This window comes from Notolepis coatsorum, assembly GCF_963971535.1.
Source record: "Notolepis coatsorum genome assembly, chromosome: 8".
In the NCBI taxonomy this organism is placed as follows: domain Eukaryota; kingdom Metazoa; phylum Chordata; class Actinopteri; order Aulopiformes; family Paralepididae; genus Notolepis; species Notolepis coatsorum.
Genome location: NC_140172.1, coordinates 55,085,836 through 55,107,437, shown reverse-complemented (window position 1 = coordinate 55,107,437; position 21,602 = coordinate 55,085,836). Strand labels below are relative to the sequence as shown.

The window sequence follows — 21,602 nt, the reverse complement described above, 5'->3', positions numbered from 1 at the left end:
ATTGTCTCCAGGATACTAATGCTTGGGGATCAAACCATGTTGTCAATGGTCTTAATGTGTACGCCTTAAAATAGTGGAAAAAATCTGGAAATGCCATGCCACCGTCTGCTTTATTTCTCTGTGCGGTGGATCTTTTTATACGTGGTGGTTTGTTATTCCAAATAAATTTGTATGTGGAGGAGTGTAATCTTTTCCAGTAACCCTCTGGAGGGGGTAACGGTAGCATTGAACTGAAGAAGTTGATTCTAGGTAGTACATCCATCTTAATTATTGATATCCGTACTGAGTTTTTAAGTTTTGCCCACCTATCAAGGTCGTCTTTGATTTTGTTTTGGATTTTTGTGTAATTGTGCTTCACCGTTTGTCTTATGGTGGGGAATATTTCCACTCCCAAGCATCTAAAATGTTTTACCATAGGTATCTCTCCTGGGAGGGTTATATCTTTTTTTGCAGGGGTGTTAAGTGGAAGGAAAGCCGACTTCGGCCAATTTATCTTAAATCCCGATAAATCACCATCATCGGGATATTGGCTTATTATAGATATTTTTTTTTTTTTTTTATACAGATTTAAATGACATACTGGTATTAGGATTCAATTAATTATTCACCAACAAGAGTTTTAAGATGAGAAATTCTAGGCTAAACTGGTCCAGGATTATTGAAGAACAAAGTAGAACACACGCACACAAAACATCTCACCTGGGCCCTCATTTATCAACATTGCGTATGCACAGATATGTGCGTAACCCGTGCGTACGATCATTTCTAAAAAAAATTGATCTTTTTCCCCCTCCATTTTCCTCAGATTTTCTCCCATCCCAATGTTAATCGTATGCCAATTCCCAGTCCCTTCCTGGTCGCTGCGCACTTACCCCCCACAGTCAGATCATCTGGGAGAGTGGAGGCTACCACGTGCTTCCTCCGACACACGTCCAGCCAATCACCGCTTCTTTTCACCTGGCAGCGCGGATTCTCATCGAGAGGGCGTAGCGTGTGGGAGGACCACACTATCCCCCTCAAGTCCTATCCGCGCTTAGCAGGCGCCCCGACCGAACTGTAGGAGTCGCTGTTTACAACGACCCGGACCCACCCCGCCAGCTTCTCCCACCCTCTAATACAGCCAATTGTATTAGTGCAGACGGCCAGCCAAGCTGGTGACAACCCCGGAGCTGTGAGCTGGATTCGAACAGGCGAATCCAGCTCAAAGCTCCGGGGTTGGTGACGAACGCAATCTCCGCTCGGCCACCTAACCGCCTACGCGTACGATCATTTCTAAGCAAAGTGTGGGACTTATCAATTTGACCGTGTGCTTGACTTTGTGCGTATATCTTCGCTCAGCTCTGACCGTGCGTACCTGGTGCCCAGCGGTAGAATATAGATACTGCAGACGGATGGCATATGCTTTCATCAGTTTCATGCATTAGTTTCAACGCGGAAATAAGCTTTCATTCATTAGTTTGACTGCTGTGTTCTGTATGACCCCCGTAATTCATTATAGTTAATTGTAAAATAGCGACAGTAGTGTAATTATGGTCAAAACCCTATAAATAGCATTTGGAATAATAGGTCTTTCTTTCTGAATGAATGCAGCATGGTTTATAGCGGTATCGGAATATACGGGGTGTACTGACTGCACTCCGCGTAACTCAACTCGTTATTATTTTGTGCATAGATTGCAGAAATACGGGAACGTTTTGATTATATTTAAAAGGCTTTGCCATTGTTAAATGAAATAAGTGGAATTTCGAAGCTGTAAGCAGAATACAAGTCATATGAACACCCACAATAGTGTTCTTCCCCCTTCCTACTGTATAAGAAAGAATTTAAAATGCATTGCAACGAGAACAGAGGTTATTTGTTGAGTTTATGTGTATTACAAAACCCTTGCAATAAATGTGTCTTAAATGAATGAAAAGCATACATGCTCTGGATATACAGGTAGCATATATCAAGTGGGTGATATGACTTTTATTCTGCTTACATAACTTCGAAATTCCACTTATTTCGTTTTACAATGTCAAAGCCTTTTAAATATAAATCAAAACCTTCCCGTATTTCTGCAATCTATGCGCAAAATAATAACGAGTTGAGTTCTAACAAAGAACGTATTACATGCTGGGTAGGCTGATAGAGTAAACTGTAAATGAAATAGCCTATAACATTATAAAGGATAGGCTATAATAGCAGGGTCTTCCCAACCTTTATTCCCCAGAGCCCCACGATTCCTGGGAGACATATAGGAATATGATATGATATAAGGTATACTGGTCCGTCAGCGAGGAGATAGCCCACAGCGGATAGCCATTAAAGGCCATTTGAGAATATAGGCTATTAATGCAAAACGACGGCCTATAGCCTATACATATTATTTAATGTTTTCATAAGCGTAAAGATACAACAGCTAAATTAACGATCAAGTTAGTTTACTGTGCAGGCTTCGCAGGGCTGTGCCATGTGCTATTATATATGTGCACATTACTGTTGCATAATGTAGGCTATGGCTGCTATTATATGTAATTCATATAGGCTACCTAATACCGACAACAAAATAGATTGTATGCCTCTACAAATCATATTATACCCGGTAGCCAATCGAACGAAACGAATAAAGGAATGCATATTCCAGCATGGTTATAATGACACACCAACACCAAACAGTGGTTAACGGTCTTTATTAGTATTTTGAGCTGTCCAGGCAGAATTGCAGCAATGGTCTTAGGGAGTCATTGATATCGGACATCACCGTGTACAAGTCCGCCAGCCTTTTATTTATCCCATAACACGGGTTGTGTCTTCTTGGTTCGACAGCGCCTCCGTGAACAATCTCGCTCGTGGAGTTTCTCAGAGTTCGCTCGGGTTAGTCCATTATTGCACATCCCATGGGGGGTATTTCATTACCATATATGGATAATCATGCACGAGCATTGGCGGTAGGAACAAATGGTATTTATCAATACGGAGTGTGCGTAGGACCCGTGTACGCACGGTTGATAAATCCCGATATTTCTGTGCGTACACACATTCTAAATTCCGTGCGTAGGAACGGAAATAGAACACTTTCTACGCAACGTTGATAAATGAGGGCCCTGGGCTTTCACTGGTCTAGGGCAAAACAATTATTTCCATGGCTTTGATTTCAGAGTAGGTATGTTAAACTAAGTGGAACACATTCACACGCACAAAACACGCAAAACCTATTTCACCTCAGCATCTCCTTCTACTGCAGCTTTCATTTCAGCAATAGTTTACATCATGAAGTAAAATTGGATACAACCAAACAATACCACGAGTGAAAGCAATGACTGACACGTTTTTAAAAGCAAAAGTAAATAAAAACATAATGTACAACTGAAGGCTAAATACTGTGTCCTCCTCTAATTGCCCCCAAATGCAGTATTAGGATATTCACAAAAAAACATGATGCCGGTACAGATAACACCTGTGTACTTGAGTATGCGTGGACTAGAATTGAGTCATTTGTATTGCTGTGCAGTTAGCGGATGCTCTCTCTGGGACATCATGAAAACGGTTAGCCAAAATACTACACACTTTTAGTTTGATGCATCTAGTTTTCACCACGACATTCAAAAGTAATGATTAGAGTGTGAAAATAACCTGTGAGCTAGGCATGTTAAAAACATCTAATACGTTTCAACACAACAGTTAACTTAGCTTAATTTTCCAATCCATACTATTGTACAATTCACAGTGTACCCAACTCCCATTCAAAGATCTCTAGTCGTGCTGACCTTGATGAACTCCTCCAGCTTGGAGCTGTCCTTCAGCTTGGTGTAGCAGTTGAGCAGCAGCGTGGTGTGGTCTGCGTTGGCCAGTGACTGCCTGTGAAGTGCTTGTAGGTAGGCTGTCAGGTTGTGGATCCTCTGTGCATCAAGGAATTTCCTGATCACATAAGAGGGCTCCAGCTTTCCAATGGTGCTATGATGAGGGGGACATGTAATAAAAGCTGATTCAACATTGAAAGTAGTCCAAAAAAAATCTATTGAGAAATTACAGTTGATTCAAAACTCTGCTGCCAGACTTTTAACAAAAACACAGAAGAGAGCATATCACTCCTGTTTTAGCTGCACTACACTGGGTTAGGGATGCACGATAATTATCGGGCCGATTATGCAATTATGCCGATTATGCAATTATGACGTCATCCCGATAAACTCGATAACGTTATTGATAGCTCCGATAACATAATACATTTTTTGGTTAAAAGAAATCCGGTGTGGGTGGATTTGGATGAAGGGCGCTTGTTTTTATTATAGCCTCCTCCCGTTTTGCCAGTACTGTGGTAAAACTGATAGCGTGTGGTTTAGGAACAGGGAGTTTTTCACAAATCGAGCGCTCCCTTTCTTGGCTGTGACGTAGTCACGTTACATTCGGAGACAGACAGTCGATCTGCCAATTACGTCCCACGGCTTGCACCCACCTCTTCTTCTTACCACCAATCAGAAGCTCTCGTTCGTTTATTTACCTCCGGATTGTCAGCCATTACTCTACTCGGAGCTAACGTTATCTCCCCGCCAGCCACATTGACAAGTACCAGCGCTTATACATTACTGGCAAATGTCTTGTTGCACTTGTGGCAACGAGCATTGTCAGCATCGACTTTAGTAAAATAGACCCAGACTTTTGAACATTTCGTTCTCTCCGCCATTATGAGAGCAGAGCTGTCTGTACTGAGTCGGCAGCGCAGCACCCGTGTGAGTGAGTGTGAGTGAGTGTGTGTGTGTGTGTGAGTGAGTGTGTGTGTGTGTGTGGGAGGGAGCCCGCTCGCAGGCAGAGACAGAGGCAGGAGAGATAATAGACAACGGCCAACAAGATTAGTTTGCGACGTTTAAATTCCTCAAAAAAAAAAAACATAATTTCTCGAGTACCGATAGCAGTACCGATGACGTCGGAGCTTATAAATACTAAAAAAAGAAAAAAGAAAAAAAAATTGATAAAAAAAAATATATATATATATATATATATATACAGTTACAAAAAATATTATAATACAATAAATATCGGTTATCGGTATCGGTATCAGCTTGAGGAGCATAAAGTTATCGGTATCGGTGTCAAAAAATCAATATCGTGCATCCCTACACTGGGTCCCTGTCTATTTTAGAATTGAGTTATTTTACTTGTGTATAAGGCCTTAAATGACTTGGCACCATTTTATATCACAGAGTCTCTGCTGTTTTACACCCCGTCAAGAACACTTAGGTCCACTGAAGCAAGTCTTTTAATCGTCCCTAAAATGCCCCCCAGAAAAATTGCATTATCAGCTTTCTTTTATTAAACTGTGAGATGGGGTCAGTGGACGTTTTTAAAGAGCATCTGAAAACACATATTTTTAACTTGGCTTTTAACTGTATTTAGTATTGTAGGAGCTATTTGATTGTTTTTGTGTTAAGTTTGTAGTTTGTTAAGTTCATCACTGGGTGGCAGCGTGGAGCACATGGGTTTTGAATAAAGGCACAGGTGTAGGCTATTGCAATCAAGGTATGGGTGACGGGAGAGGTCTCACGGTTTTTACCGCACGTACCCTCGCTAGTTTTCACTATCATTAATATCATTTTCTTTTTTATCCACTTTTTCTCCTCCTGTTTTTCTGTATTTTTCTCCCATCCCAATTTAGTCGTTATGCCAATTTCCCCCCTCCCCTTCCTGGTCATTGCGCGCATGTGCCCCCCACTGGTCGGTCTAGGGAGCCCTGAAGTCTATCACATGCTTCCTCCGATACATAGGAGACAGCCAGCAGCCTCTTTTCACCTGGCAGCGAGGACTCTCATTGGTGAAGTGTAACGCGTACTGGGAGGTCACACTACCTTCACCATTTCCCTCCCTCGCTGTGCAGGCGCCCTGGCCGACCTGTAGGAGTCGCTGTTTACAACGACCAGATTACCACCCACCGGCTTCCCTCCCGCTGACACCGCCAATTGTGCCAGTATGACGGCCAGCCAAGCCGGAGGCACCGCTGACAGCCAGATTCGATACCAGTGTCTCTGCGGTGGTAGACAGACGCTTAGTCCGCTGTACTACCCGGCCGCTACCTATTAATATCATTTTCTATAAACTATTGTTTGGCTCAGCAACCATGTATTACGTTAAATATTTCAATTAAATGGGAACTTCACCCAAAGGCAAGTGACACCGACTGGCCATTACGTTTATTATAATTGCGCGTCACAAGGATTTCCCGCACCCAGCCGAGCGCCTACCAGGACGCGTCTATACTTTCAACAAACTTGTGTTTCCGCGTTCAAGTTTTGCACTCTGATTGGCCAGGTCATGTGACATGTGCTCCAATCGTGGGACGGCAAGTTCTGCGCCTATTTCCGGGTTGAACAGCCTGCAAACTACCTAACGCCTAGTTTATCACTGGTTAAGCTTAGGCGACTCTTTCGCAGTTGGTTAAGGTTAGAGTTTGGAATCAGGGCAGGCGTTCTATCGCCATGCTCTAAGACAAACTCTAACCATAACCAACTTCGAAAGAGCGCCTAAGCTTAACCATCCAAAAACTTGCGGTCCCACGATTGGGCGTACATGTCACATGACCTGGCCAATCAGAGACGCGAAAAAACTAACTTTGTTGTGGAAAATATTCAGGCTACCAGGACATCAGGATAGTCGCTACAAGTATATTCCTTTTGTTTTAATCATTTTTACACTCTGGGCTGCTTTCTATTGCATGAAGGGTGCTTTATAAATAAAGTTTATTATTATTATTATTAATAATAATAATAATAATAATAATAATAATAATAATAATAATAATAATAATAATAATAATAATACGCATATCCCATTTTTAAACGGGATAATGAAGGAGTCTTGAGCCCTTTTCAGACATGCACTCTGGACAATGCGCTGAGAATCGGGTGCAGGTGTTGCCCAGAGTTGCCTTTTGGGACATGTAGCACACAGCATGCAATTCTCCAGGGCAGACGTGTTCGGACACATGGAAATATAAATACGGTGTTTGGTTTAGGGTTAGGGGTGGTGTTAGAGGGGTGGTGCCTAGGTAGAGCGAGGGCATGACAGAAATCAACAACATCAACATACAATACATACAACATACATTACTTGTAAATTCAATCAGTGGGCAGTTAAACAGAGTTTCTCCTAATACACCTAATATCCTAATACATACACACGAGGGAAATCAACGTTTCATATCTCTCATCCATCCTCAGTCAGACAGCGTTTCATATCTCTCATCCATCCTCAGTCAGACATTGTTTCATATCTCTCATCCATCCTCAGTCAGACAGTGAGCGTTTCATATCTCTCATCCATCCTCAGTCAGACAGCGTTTCATATCTCTCATCCATCCTCAGTCAGACATTGTTTCATATCTCTCATCCATCCTCAGTCAGACAGTGAGCGTTTCATATCTCTCATCCATCCTCAGTCAGACAGTGAGCGTTTCATATCTCTCATCCATCCTCAGTCAGACAGTGAGCGTTTCATATCTCTCATCCATCCTCAGTCAGACAGCGTTTCATATCTCTCATCCATCCTCAGTCAGACAGTGAGCGTTTCATATCTCTCATCCATCCTCAGTCAGACAGTGAGCGTTTCATATCTCTCATCCATCCTCAGTCAGACAGTGAGCGTTTCATATCTCTCATCCATCCTCAGTCAGACAGCGTTTCATATCTCTCATCCATCCTCAGTCAGACAGCGTTTCATATCTCTCTTCCTCAGTAACTTGCCCAACACTGATCACAGCGCTCACCGAATGTACTGCTGGATGGCTCCGTCGTGATCTCCCTTGATGTAGAGGTGATCTCCATACTGCCTGAAGATCTCAGACAGTCCGTCACTGTCCAGGTGCTGGCTCTTGGCCAGGTTGATGGCCATCACAAACAAGTTCTTCTTGAACAGCATCTATAAAAGGACAAACAACACATCATGACACAAAAATTAAGAATAGGGAATACTGCTCGGATATGATGAGTAAGTTGCTTCTGTCCCTTTCCATGAAGGGTATTGCACTTGAGTTCATGAGGTATTTAAGTAAGTATGATGCTCAACTTTTGGGTGTCACCCTGGATGAACGGCTGACCTGGTCAAATTATATGAATAAGATTGTAGCTAAAATGGGTAGAGCAGGAGATGTTCCTACATACAAATCGCTAGTTTTGTCTCATCTCGACTATTGCTCAGTAGTTTGGTCAAGTGCTACTAAAAAAGATCTGCACAAACTACACTAAACTAGAACAAAGCTGCACGTCTGACTCTTCACTGTCCATCCAGAGCGAGCGTTGATGGCATCAGGCTCGTCACGGCTAAAAGTCTATGACAGATTACTAAGGCAAAGTAAAATATATTGTTGGTTTCCTGTTGGTTGTCAGTTTGACCATGGGTAGGTAGGGAATTTATTTTATTTTATTTTTTTATTTTATTCTTTCCCACGGCGACTATGGATAGGGCATTTCTTTATTTAAAGGTGCTATGCATTATAAATGTCATTTTTCAGTCTCTAGCATTGTATTATAGTAATAGGAGTTCGTATCAATGTGTTTTTGGGCCTAAATACTATATTGGCGAATTCCTCAGCTACAGCCCATCCCCTCTTTGCCTCTAGTAAATCAGGTCATGTTGATTTGACGACCTGGTGCACGTCACAGGGCGCTGTTTATAGCGCACGGTGATGTGATTGGCTCTGTGGTTTTAGTAATGCCCGCCTCCATTCTTGCTACCTGCAGGGTGGAAGGTTTGTCCAGAAGATCACTAATCAGCTGAAGCCTGATGCGGTTCCCTCGGTCTTCGACAGACAGACCGGCGTTAGCTCTCGGGACTCGGGAGCGATCGCTAGCTACTTAGCACCAGCCGGGGCCGGCGTTAGCAACCGGGAGCGTCGTTGAGCATTCAGCCTGCTGGCTACCTAGATCCACTTCAACCAGCGTCGCGGAGCATTCAGCCTGCTGGCTACACAGCTTGTCGGTGTGCTAATAGCCTCTGCAAGCTAACGGTAGCTGGCTACACAGCTTGTCGGTGTGCTGGAGCCTCTGCAAGCTAACGTTAGCTGGCTACACAGCTTGTCGGTGTGCTGGAGCCTCTGCAAGCTAACGGTAGCTGGCTCTAGGCTATTAGCACATCGACAAGCTGCTGGAGCTCCCGACGCTCGGCTGGTTGAAGTGGATCTAGGTAGCCAGCAGGCTGAATGCTCCGCGACGCTCCCGGTTGCTATCATGTGCAGGTCCTCTTCTCAGACCTGTGTGGCAAAGCACTGCACACGCATCATGCAAGCTACACATCGCTGCATGTTGATCAATGGTGGCCCACTCGGTGCATCACAGTGGGCTACTATTGTGCTAACAACAACCGCGGTGTCCGGCTTGTCGGCCGGCATGAGTGCTCGATTTGGGGTGGTTCTCTCCTCCTTGTGTGCCCCCGTTCTCGCGGGTGTCCTGCCGGGGAGCTTGTGGACGCGACAACAGCGGCGGCCGTAGCGTTAGTTAGCTCATAGCTATTGTGTACCACTAGCGTTACGGCGGGCTCGAGCACCCTACGGCTGCCGCCGTTGTCGCGTCCATGGGCTCCCCGGCAGGGTACCCGTGGGGACGGGGGTGTACAGAGAGGAGAGAACCATTTTGTGTCGGGCGTGCATGCCGGCCAGCGAGCCGGACGTCGGGATATGTTGTTAGCACAATAGCTACCAAGCTAAGCTATGTTAGCTTCTAACGGTGTATACACAATATGTACAACGACACAATGATTTACATTATTACAAATATGGTAACGTGGTTGTGGCTTTTACAAATAGTGGTAACATATATATAGATAGACAGTACTGCTACATCTCTATATTTATGACATACCATATTTGTATTGCTACAGTACTGCTCAGTACTGCTATGATGGAGACCAGAGAAAGACTTTCGTCTTGTTTACATCAGGGTCCCCCAATTTCAATTCATGGTAACATATTATATATATATAGATAGACAGTACTGCTACATCTCTATATTTATGACATACCATATTTGTATGTAACCTGAAACCTAATCTCTGACGGGGAGATGGGCGGAGCTATTTGGTGGGTGGCTGTCACTCAAAGTCTGGGTGGAGCCAAGCCAATAATAGCCTGCTTTCATGAGGCTGAAAAATGCTGGTTTTGAGTACAAGATTAGAAATATAAAACAATGATTATTTTTGGAATAAAAATTACAGATGTGTTACATAGACTCACAGGAAGTGTGTAAAGTTGCCCAAATAGTGCTAGGAATAGCAGTGCATAACCCCTTTAATTAAAATGTTCACAACAACATGGATGCATGTACTCTGCCAGCATGTTTAATATCCATAATACTAAATGTTTGACTAAGATTTCTATGAAACTTTATTCTAAAAAAAAAAAAAAAAAAATCTGATTAATATTTTTTTTTAAAAACTCATAAAATATATTGGGTCGCACCTAAATCGGCAGGGTCGGTCGGCAACCGGAAACCAACTATTAATTTTGTTAGGCCTAAGTAATCTCCTGCTCGTTTTCCGCTCTATTTGCACTACAGCGAAGCCAAACAACTCCAGCAGACAGGTAACACAAGGTCACATGGTCATCCCTGTGCCTCCATCTTGTGCCATGAAGAGGACAGTTTTTATAGAGCTGCCACTCTATGGAATAAAATACCTAGGGCGGGATCCACAAAGAATGGATTGCACGGTGCTAATTGCACCCTTACTTACAATTCATTATGAATTGAAAATGGGGGACCCTGATGTAAATAAGACGAAAGTCTCTCTCTGGTCTGCATCCTCTTGACACATCCAGCGCCAAAAACGCTGTACAGCGTTATTGCCCGCCATGCGTTGAACGCCAACAACGCTGTACAGTTCTGTACAGATCAATATTTCATTTTTCCGCCATGGCATTCATAATTCATCCACCCAACCTCCGGTGCTGCAGCGGGACCCTAAATGGGACTGCAACGCCTCAATACCGCCGCCTGGTGGATGGCCGGGCGTTTATTGCGCCATACAAACCGGAAATAGATGTAGGAGATCGGCGTCAAATAATTGAGATCTTTCTCATCGGCGCACGGTAAGAGGGCAGTAATGTTATTTTCAACCCGATTGTTTATTCATTTCACTGCAAACCATCTGCTCAACATATCAACCCATAGTAGATAAAGCCGTTACTGACGATCAAGGAATTATAAACGACCCCACCCCCTTTCCTCCACGCATGATGAAGCATAATGTATACCGATCATATACATTTGAATTTTTTAATATAGCGTGTATGGGAAAGAAACGCCAATCGATTATGCTTCAGGGCCTATAACTACTGTTTTTGGAATTACAGCAGAGAAGATTAAAAACACTTATATTCTCGACGCTAGTAACAATGTATAAATGAAAAAATATAACGTTTCCACATCCTGAACGATAGATAATCGATGTTGAATGGGCCATAGTAATGTCAATATAGCAATACAATTAAAAAAATTATAGCCCTGCAAAGAAGGTAAACATCTCCATAGGGTTATAGTGCTGGCAGACTGGCTATATTGATGGATATAACCTATGGCGGGGAATGTGTTAACAATTGTGTGTATTGGGGCGGCTAGGTGGTGTAGTGGGCAAGGCACTCGCCACCAATGTGGAGTCGCTGGGTTCGCATGTTCGAATCCAGCTCTCCACATTGTTTTCAGTTTGGCTGGTCGTCCGTACTAATACAATTGGCAGTATTAGAGGGTGGGAAACTGATGGGTGGGGATCGGGCGTTGTGGACAGAGACTCCTACAGGTCGGTTGGTGCGCCTGCGCAGTAGAATCAGTAAGTGTCGGGGGCAGCGTGAGGCTCCCACGCATTACTCCTCGCCACTGAGAGATCGAGCTGCGCAGGTGAAAAGATGCGACTGCTGTTACCTCAAGTACCGGAGGGGACTTGTGCTATGTATGACTTAGTCCACATTGCAGCCGTCTTGTGGGAGGCAAGAAACAGCGTTCGTGACAGGGGAGGGTTGAATTGGATGATACGAAATTGGGATGGGAGAAAATATAGAAAATGGGAGAAAAAGTGAAAAAAAATAAAAATAAAAAAAATAATTGTGTGTATTGAGCCGTACTGTATTGTACCCATTCTGCAATCTGTTAATAAAGTTTTCAATCAATCAATCACACTTCAATTCATAATGTAAGGGTGCAATTAGCACCGTGCAATGCATTCTTTGTGGATCCCGCCCCTAGTCTGTTAAAAAGTGCATCCAACTAAAGTTGCTTTAAAAAACAACTAAAGGGATGGATGGTTAAGGGATAGCCTGGCTCTCTCTGTATTATAGTGTCCATTATTTGATTTTTCTTTATTATTGTTTAACGTAACTTTTTATTTGAAAGTGTCCATTATTCTCGCTTTCTTTGTGTTTGAATCTTTTCATTTGGGATTTTTTAAAGTGTTTGTTACTTAGTTTATTTTCTCTTCTTTTGTTAAATCTTGGAAATATAGGTATATGTATGTATGTATGTATGTATGTATGTATGTATGTATGTATGTATGTATGTATGTATGTATGTATGTATGTATGTATGTTTTAGTTTTGTTCCATGTGGACCACAGGGAGAATAGCTGTTGCCTAGGTGACAGCTAATGGGGTTCCAAATAAACAATAAAAAATATGAGTAACATATACTGCTGGGATACGAGTAGTAAAATATAAGGAATACTGCTGGGATACAAGTAGTAAAACATAAGTAATACTGATGGGATACAAGTAGTAAAACATAAGGAATACTGCTGGGATACGAGTAGTAAAACATAAGGAATACTGCTGGGATACGAGTAGTAAAACATAAGGAATACTGCTGGGATACGAGTAGTAAAACATAGGGAATACTGCTGGGATACGAGTAGTAAAACATAGGGAATACTGCTGGGATACGAAAAACATAGGTGATAGGAAGGTGCTTTTTGGTAGTTATTTATCAATCAAATTTTTTTTTTATTAAAAACCTACTGATCTGGCAGTCACTTCTAATAATGAACATTATAAAGAAAAGATGGCTTGTCCGAAACACATTCTATTTAATGTTCATTAGTGAGAGAGTGAGAGAATTTGAGTCTTGTTCCGTTTTTTAACAATAATAAATAATTATCAGTTTATAAGAAACACAACTCTCCTCACTGTTCTTATTAACACTTTTATGGAAAACTGAGCATTTAAACCCAAGAGATACAGAGATTGCAGGCTTTTGGACTCACTTCTAGCTTAGTTTGAGTGTCCTTTTCTTGCAGAACAAACATCTTGCCGTCTCTGGTCAGGATGTAGAAGGAGCCCCATTCTGCCAGCACATCCACAATGTCATCAAAGGAGGCACTGTAGGCAATGAACTTGTTGTCCAGGTCATAGATGGTCAAGAGTTGTTTCTCTGATGGAGATGTCTCCCTGCTGTTGAATCCTGACCTGAGCACAAAACAAAGAGTCAGAACAATCACTTATTTTGTTTTAAACTGTAAAACACTATGCAGACTGCTTTGTCCCAGCTGGGATCAGTCTACACAATGAGCTCCACAGCAGAGCAAAGGGACCTGTATCTTAGGGCGTTTTATCATTAGGAATGGTTGGTCCGTTCCGTCCTCGAGAGTGATAGCCCCCCCTCCCACTCCCCCCTCTGGCCTGCTTCCTCACTACCAATCTCGTTTCATCCCCGAGCACACATGAGGGAGCAACACCCCAATACAGCAGGTGGCGGTATGCACCTAGTCGGTTTGCTGTAGCTGGCATTTCAACCCTTCTTTGCTCTTGGATAAAGCATTTCGGGATGGAGCGGCGTAAGTTTAGCGAGTAGATGACGCAACAATAAGCGCTCCCTGCGCCCTGATATCTGTCTGTGTCTGTCTCTTTCTCTCTCTCTCTCTCTCTCTCACAGACAGTTCATATTTCATTTTATTTTACTCCACCTCTTTATTGGATTATCTGTCTGATAATGTCTGTCCGCTCTTTTCTACATTCTTCCTCTCTAATTTTCTATGTCAGCAGTCTGGCCAATTTGTGTGTGCGTGTCTCCGTGTGTTTTCGTGTGCGTGTGTGTGTGTGCTGACGCATGGTTCTGTGGGACTAATACATTTCGCCACGGGGGGCATAATCCCACGGGACAATGCATTGGTAACTTGTTTCGCATGACGAGACATCATTAGGTGGCTTCTTCGTTCCGAAGGTTGCCTATCACTCTCCAACCCATTCTGTCCCCACTTCTTCTCTCCAACTCCGTGACTCCGCCTCTCACTCCGCTCCAATCACAGACGTCGTCTACCCAGCCTCTTCTTGGTCTTCCACTTCCTCTCTTTCCATCCACCTTCCCCATCACCACCTTCTTGAACATCTCCCCGCTGGATCCTCTCAGAACATGCCCGCACAAGTCCATCTTTCTCTTTTTCAACCTCTCCAGCAGCTGTCCTCCTTGCATATCCGCTCTTCTCAGTACCTCCTCATTCTTGATCTTATCCTTCCATGTTATCTTCAGCATCTTCCTCAGTGTCCACATTTCAAAAGAGTCTATCATCCTCTTTTGCCTCTTCATTCAGCGTCCATGCTTCTGCTTTGATTGATTGATTGATTGAAAAGTTTATTAACAGATTGCAGAATGGGTACAGTACAGTACATCTCAATACATACAATTGTTAAGGGGATGCAGACCAGAGAAAGACTTTCGTCTTGTTTACATCAGGGTCCCCCATTTTCAATTCATCATAACATATATGACATACATGACATACAGATAGACAGTACTGCTACATCTATACATTTATGACATATCAGATTTGCAAATACAGTACTGTTTGTGATACAAAAGTGTCCAGAAAAGGAGTGTATATACATTTGGCGTAGAAACTGTACATTGGAGGAGGTTGGTGGGGTGGGGTTGGGTGGGTTGGGTGAGGGCTGTACATTGGAGGTGGGGGGGGGGGGGGGGGGGGGTTGGGTAGGGGACACACACACATTTTACACTGTACATTGGAATATTGACAAAGCCTTACTTGGTAATTTACTGTACAACTAGGTTAGGACATTTGTAGGGGCCAGTTTCGAATTGCAGTCTCACGTAGGTGTTTTTTGAGAGTGTTTTTGAAGGTGGGTAGTGATTCACATTCCTTTACAGCTTTAGGCAGGGCGTTCCACATTGATGTGGCATAATTGCGAAACGTGTTTAGTCCCTTGTTTGAGCCGAATCTGGGTTTTACATGATTTGTGGAGCTCCCTCTGGTGTTGTGATCGTGGTATTCACTGACCTTTGGGAAGTATTTTGACATGTACATGGGTACCTTGGTCGCGTAGTGTATCTTGTAGACCAGGCCCATTGCAAGTTGCTGTACTCTGTCGTCTACTCTAAGCCATCCTAGGTTGTCAAAGTGGGCAGGGGTGAGGTGGGTTCTAGGAGTCAAGTCAAGTAGTAGTCTGACTAGCTTGTTTTGAGATGTTTGTAATTTGTTTTTTAGTGCCTTTGAGGTGCTTTGGTACCATGAGGTGCAAGCATAGTCGTAGTACCCTTGAATGAGTGCTCCTGCTAGAGTCTTCAGGGTATTCTTGTTTACCAGAGAGGAGATCCGGTACAAGAATCGCGTTCGTTGGTTGACTTTTTTTATTACATTGGATGCCATTTTGTCACAGGAAAGATTAGCCTCTAGGATGGAACCCAGGTAGGTAATTTCATCTTTCCTTGTGATAATATTGTCACCCACTGTAACCGAGAAGCCGTCGGTCTTGCTGAGTTTGTTATTTGAACCGAAGAGAATGGACTCTGTTTTGCCCATGTGTAATGATAGTTTGTTGTCGGCGAGCCATATGCAGATTTTGCCTAGTTCCGAGCTGAGGGCTTTTTCAACCTGTAACTTGTTCTTGTCAGAGACCAGCAGGGCTGAGTCGTCCGCAAACAGGAACAAGTTGCAGTCACAAGCTGACGACATGTCATTTGCATAAATTAGGAATAGTAGCGGTCCTTTCATGCTCCGTATGAAAAGACTGACATAACATACGTTTCCAAAATCCTGGTCTTCGTTTTCCAACTTATGTTTCTTCTCAATAATTCTTTATGGTTCCAGAATGCGCCCTTTGCAATTCCGGTTCTTCTCTTAATGTCCATGTTAGCTCTTCCACCTTCACTGATCCAGCTTCCAAGGTACATGTACTCCTTCACTTGTTCAAGTTTTTCTCCATCCACCTGTATTTTACAAACAGTAACTGGTGTTTTTTCAATGATCATTACTTTAGTTTTCTTTGCGTTTAGCGACATTCCATAGTTTTTGCATTCGACATTCAGCTTATTCATCATGTCCTGTAGATCTTCTTGACAGTTACAGACTATAGCAGTGTCATCCGCGTATCTTATATTGGTGATGTTCTCTTCGCCAAGTTTTACTCCTTTCCCTCCTCTCAGACCTTTTTTCATCAGTGATTCACTGTACATATTAAAGAGTACAGGTACAAGATGCATCCTTGTCTTACACCCTTCTTGTCTTACATACCCCTGTGAATATTATTGCACGGATTGGAATACGGGCACGCGTGGGAGCTTGCACAATGATATTTGCAGCAGGTTGACAGTGATATTTGCAAGTGCTCTCTTGACAGAGAGAGAGAGAGACGTAAGCACTCGGCTGAATTGAAAGACAGCTTCCCTCGTTGGAGCAGGTTTTACAGACTACAATCCCAAACGGACCTAAATAATATTTTTAAATTGAAGTATGAATACTAGTCTATTCTGGGCAAGCAGGTTAGCACCAACAGAACCACTTGTTACAGCAAGCCTCTTCCGTGTTTTGGTACAGTTTGTTTGCACATCTGCAATCGTTCTGTTGCCGGGGACGCCGATTCGCTCCCAAAACCACCTTTTCAAGTGGTCCCGGCATGGAGCGAATCAGCGTCCCCGGCGACAGAACGGAGTGTTCTCATCACAATAATTTTGGGGTGATCGTGCTCGGATTCGACCCCGGATGGCTAGTGGGAAAGCCCCCTTAGTAAATACTCTGATGGTGGGGTGCACTTTAATGTCTTCTACTGGTGTAGTAGAATATGGCATTAGGTGTATTAGGATGTGGTATTAGGTGTATACACATTAGGTGTATTAGGATATGGTAGGTGTATTAGGATATGGCATTAGGTGTATTAGGACTGCCCATTGATTGAACTTTGTAAGTACTGTATGTATTGTATGTTGATGTCTGTCTTTTTTAAGTCTCTGTATGGCGTGACGGAGCTAAATTAATTCCCCCATTGTGGTATAATAAAGTTGACTAAACTAGATTTATTGTAATTTTGCATACACAAATCTCCACATACACACCTATGCACAGACAAAGTACATTAATAACATCAATGCAAAACAGTAATGTAAAAAACAAAAAAAGAAAATTCCACCCAAAACAGGCCATAGTTCATGTCCATATGCGATACAAATGGGATCAAAACAACATGTGATATACAAGTATTCATTTCTAGTGTCCCTTCTTGACCTTTATTATATTGTTTGTACTATTCTATTATTTTTAATACACCATACCAGTATATTCTGTCAAGAGCAGCATAGTCAATATAGATTTTACAAATGGGAAGTGCGCATTCCTAAATCTATCGACGATTACATGAGGTGTGCAACATTAAGAATCAGTTTTTGTATCAGTCAACACTTTAGCTGGTCATTTCCATTTTTTGGACACTCACATTATTCAAAGTCCAGAGAAAAACAAAGCGTTGTCGTCACAATGGCGGGAAGTATACATAATATATATATATTTTTTTTTTTATAATTTGTTTATAGGCTACCCAGCTTACAGTTCAATTGTCTGATCTGTAAAGAGTACTTAAACTCATCACACATCATACACCTTTTTTATTTTTTGATTTTTTTTTCTTTCCAGCTTTTTCTGGTCAGACATGACCGACAGAGGAGAGGGTGAACGGGAGAAGAAGTGGGGAAGACATGCGACAAATGATCCCCCGGGAGCGGGAGGCGAACCCGGGACGGCCGCGTAGGTGTGCGAGGCACTATGTGGTGCGCCACGAGGGCGCCCCATGTATTACACCTTTAAAGAAAAGGCAACACCACAAAACAACACTGCATTTAATTTAGTGTCTGTATTCATTTAGTAGAGCCTTGAGTGAATGCATTAGTGTCGGTATTAAGATTAGCAATAGAAACCCCAGCACAGATCTGTCCTCTTTCCGAAGTCTGGATTTCAGGATTCACTGCGTCAAAATTACTTCACCAGGTTAGATATAATCTGGGAAGAAGTTGAGTTCAAATGATAGTTCAGATTTTTTAACCCTAGCCCCATTTCCTACTTTCCAATGATGATGTTGATCAGCAGAGTCCTTTCTCAGCTGCACAGTCCATGCTGATCCTCTAGCCCTAGAATGGCTGATATTACATGAATTGCATGTATTCCATATACAGCCATAGAATGCTCCATGCTATCTGTTGGGGGGGGGGGGGGGGGGGGGGGGGTTCACCCCCATGACATCCTAATGTGTTGCTCTCTGTGTGAACTCACAATAATTAATTGCTGTGACTTGGGGTCAGTTCTGTCATATAGTATCAAATCCCTTTGAACGTTCTGGCAGAAAACGTATTTAGTTAAATCGCTCTACTTTTCCACAAGATCCACACAGACCACATTGTGTGTACATGGTGGGATGGCAAACACAGCAGCACCAACCACATGAAAACCTCTGTTGCTGAGCCAGGTGCATTCCGTCTTTATAAAGCGAACCTACTTTGTGTGCTCTGTAGAGTAAGTTTCAGTGAGCTGAGCTTCAGTCAGCTTGTACAGACAGGAGCTTAACCAATTGACGTTGCATTCGTTTGTGGCTCGGAGCTTGTATGAGCTCTGTTGTATCTTAGAACTTTGCACTGCTCTGTAGTTATATTTTTATTGAACTATTTTATCACACTTTTTACTGTCCGTTCTATTTTAGAATTTTTAGCCTATTTTTAAACTGAATCAAACCGCACTTTTTTACTCTATTCTATTTTATTATTTTTATTACTGAATGAAACCCTAAACAGAGAGGCCTATTGGGATGCTAGATCCTAATGTGAAACACTGTGATTTACCTTACCTTGCTACCTCTATCTTTTTTATGCTCGCTTATGCCTGTATTTTTTTACTGTTGTGAAGCACTTTGAACTGCAACTTCTGTATGAAAAGTGCTATACAAATAAAGTTATTATTATGAGGAACGGCACAGAATGTGCTGAGAAAGGATTCTACAAATCGACAACATCATTGGTAAATAGGAAATCAGAAGTATCCCTTCTAGAAGATTCTCCTCACTTGGCGGGTGACTTGGTGTCCCTGACGAGCAGGAGCAGGTAGCCTCGGTGCCAGTGGGCCAGCAGCTTCTGTCCATCGAAGGCAAAGCAAGGCCCTCGTTCATCTGGCTGATACAGGTACACGCACTCGTCGCCGGCCACGATGAACTGGGAGTCCTGGGACGGGTCGGTCAGAGAGGAGCAGCGCAGGGCGCAGCCGTGTGTGTCCAACTCTAGCTTAGGATACTCCTTGATTGACAGGGTGTAGCACTGGACATAGGGACAGGAAATGGTGGCAAGATTAAAGCTACAATCTGGAAGTTTAATCCCGAATTGGGTTAGATGAAGAACCGTGCAAGTCCAATTAAAGTTTTGGTGTTTTCCCAAATGTAATATGTACAGTAGTGCTGTCAGGCGATTAAAAAAATGTATCTAATTAATTACAGGATTTGTAATTAACACTTTGGCTGCCATGAAACGTGTTTAGACGTCATTGCCGGCCATGCTCAATATTGCTTATATCAATATTTCAAAAATCTGCGATCGGATTCATATGTCCCCTCCGCTGGCCTGAGATCCACCAGGAGGACCCACTGAGCTCTCTGGCGGTTCAGGAGCGCCATCTGGTGGCCGATCGGCGCAATCGCTTAAACAGGAAGTGGCATAGAGGTTGTGCTGGACGTCCGTATTACTTCCGGGCACTCGCTATAGGTCCCGGCATTCTAGCTCGTCACAATACACAGTGATCGATTGCCAATAACTCGATAAACAACATGATTTGGACGTATATACCATTATACAAGCTGGAGATGGACCGGGTAAATCTACATCCCATAATGATAAGATTTCTACTCTACGATGATCGCCCAACGGCGCGCGGAGACTGGGGTGAGTTTTAGCGTGTAACGTTACCGTCTTCGATACTAACTGCTATTATCAACATTTGACCCACATTAGATGATTGGTATAACGCTGCCCACGGAATTATAAACGCCCCCTAGCCCATCCGGTCAACATCAGATGACGTGTAGTAACTTCTAGAAGTACGTCTAGTTGGAATTTTTTATATCGCGCTGATTGCCATAAAACTGTATTGCATCATCAATATAATGCATTTGGGGCTATAGATCACGTTCTGGAGAAAGCTGCAGAAAGAGATGAAAACATACTTATACATTAGACCATACTTTACTATGAATATGTGAATGAAAAAGTTTAACGTTGCTACACAATGAACAATACATATAGGACTTTGAATGGGCCCTAATAATGGCAATGTAGCAATAGAATTTAAAAAGTTATAGCCATGCAAAGAAGGGGTACTTCTCCATAGACAAATAGAGCCGGCAACCTATGGTATATCATGAATTTAACCCAAGGAAACCAAAGTGTTAATTAATCTAATTAATCACATTTTAATCACATAACCATTTTAGGCCTGATATTTTATATTCTATAATCATATTTCAAATTGCATGTGTCCGGATAGCAGAATTCAGTACTGTATCTACAAAACCTTCTGTTTAATCATCTTCCCTTTATTCATTTGCTTAGATTTTTCAGGTCTGGTCAATTTTAGAATAGTGTTATTCACAGTAAAAAAAAAAAAAGAATAAAAAAAAGAATTGAATTGATATTCTCATTTGGTTCATTACAATTTACTCAAGCCTAGTAACAGACAGTATTTCTGACACTGGGAATACATTCTCTGAGATCCATAGATGTCCCTAGAATCAGATACCAAGAACATGCAAATGTTCATTTAAAAAAAAAATGTTTGTAAATGTTTATTCTACGTTATTATGGAATGAATGTTCATTAACACTTTGAGTGCCAGCCACGAGAAATCTCGTTAGTTCATGCCATGCGTTGAGTGCCAAGAACGAGAAATCTTTTTCGTTTTTTTTTATTATCGATTTCCATTCATTTTTCATCAATCTCTAGCCTCACGTTACCAGTGGGGATCTATCTGAGCTCGAACTAGGGCTGGGCGATATGGCCTCTAAATGATATCGCGATATTTTTTGGCCATATCGCGATACACGATATATATCGCGATATTTTGACATTTCCTCTAAAGCAGTGGTTCTCAACTGGTCTAGCCTCGGGACCCAACATTTTCCTTAGTCATTAAGTCGCGACCCAAAATTTTGAACCACTATGATTTATGTAAAAAAAATAATTTGCAGTAATACGCAATCTTTCAAAACATGAAATAAACACAAAAAAGTGCAACAAAAGTGCAACTATTGCTAAAAACCCAATGAAATAAAAGAATAATAAATAATATATGCTTCTTAGCAGATTTCTTAGCTTAACATAACAGACCTAAATTTGGGGGAACTA

The 21,602-nt window shown here is 42.4% G+C and overlaps 1 protein-coding gene across 1 annotated transcript in view; it reads right to left on the bottom strand.

The window, feature by feature from the left end:
* The window catches only part of vps11 (VPS11 core subunit of CORVET and HOPS complexes), a 65,183-nt gene that overhangs the window by 28,800 nt on the left and 14,781 nt on the right, over window positions 1-21,602 (bottom strand). The window contains exons 5-8 of the mRNA XM_084319797.1: window positions 19,279-19,526; window positions 13,210-13,411; window positions 7,739-7,890; window positions 3,750-3,936 (exon numbers count right to left, since the gene is read on the bottom strand). Coding sequence (XP_084175923.1) covers window positions 3,750-3,936; window positions 7,739-7,890; window positions 13,210-13,411; window positions 19,279-19,526 — 789 coding nt within the window. The remainder of the gene's footprint in view (window positions 1-3,749; window positions 3,937-7,738; window positions 7,891-13,209; window positions 13,412-19,278; window positions 19,527-21,602) is intronic.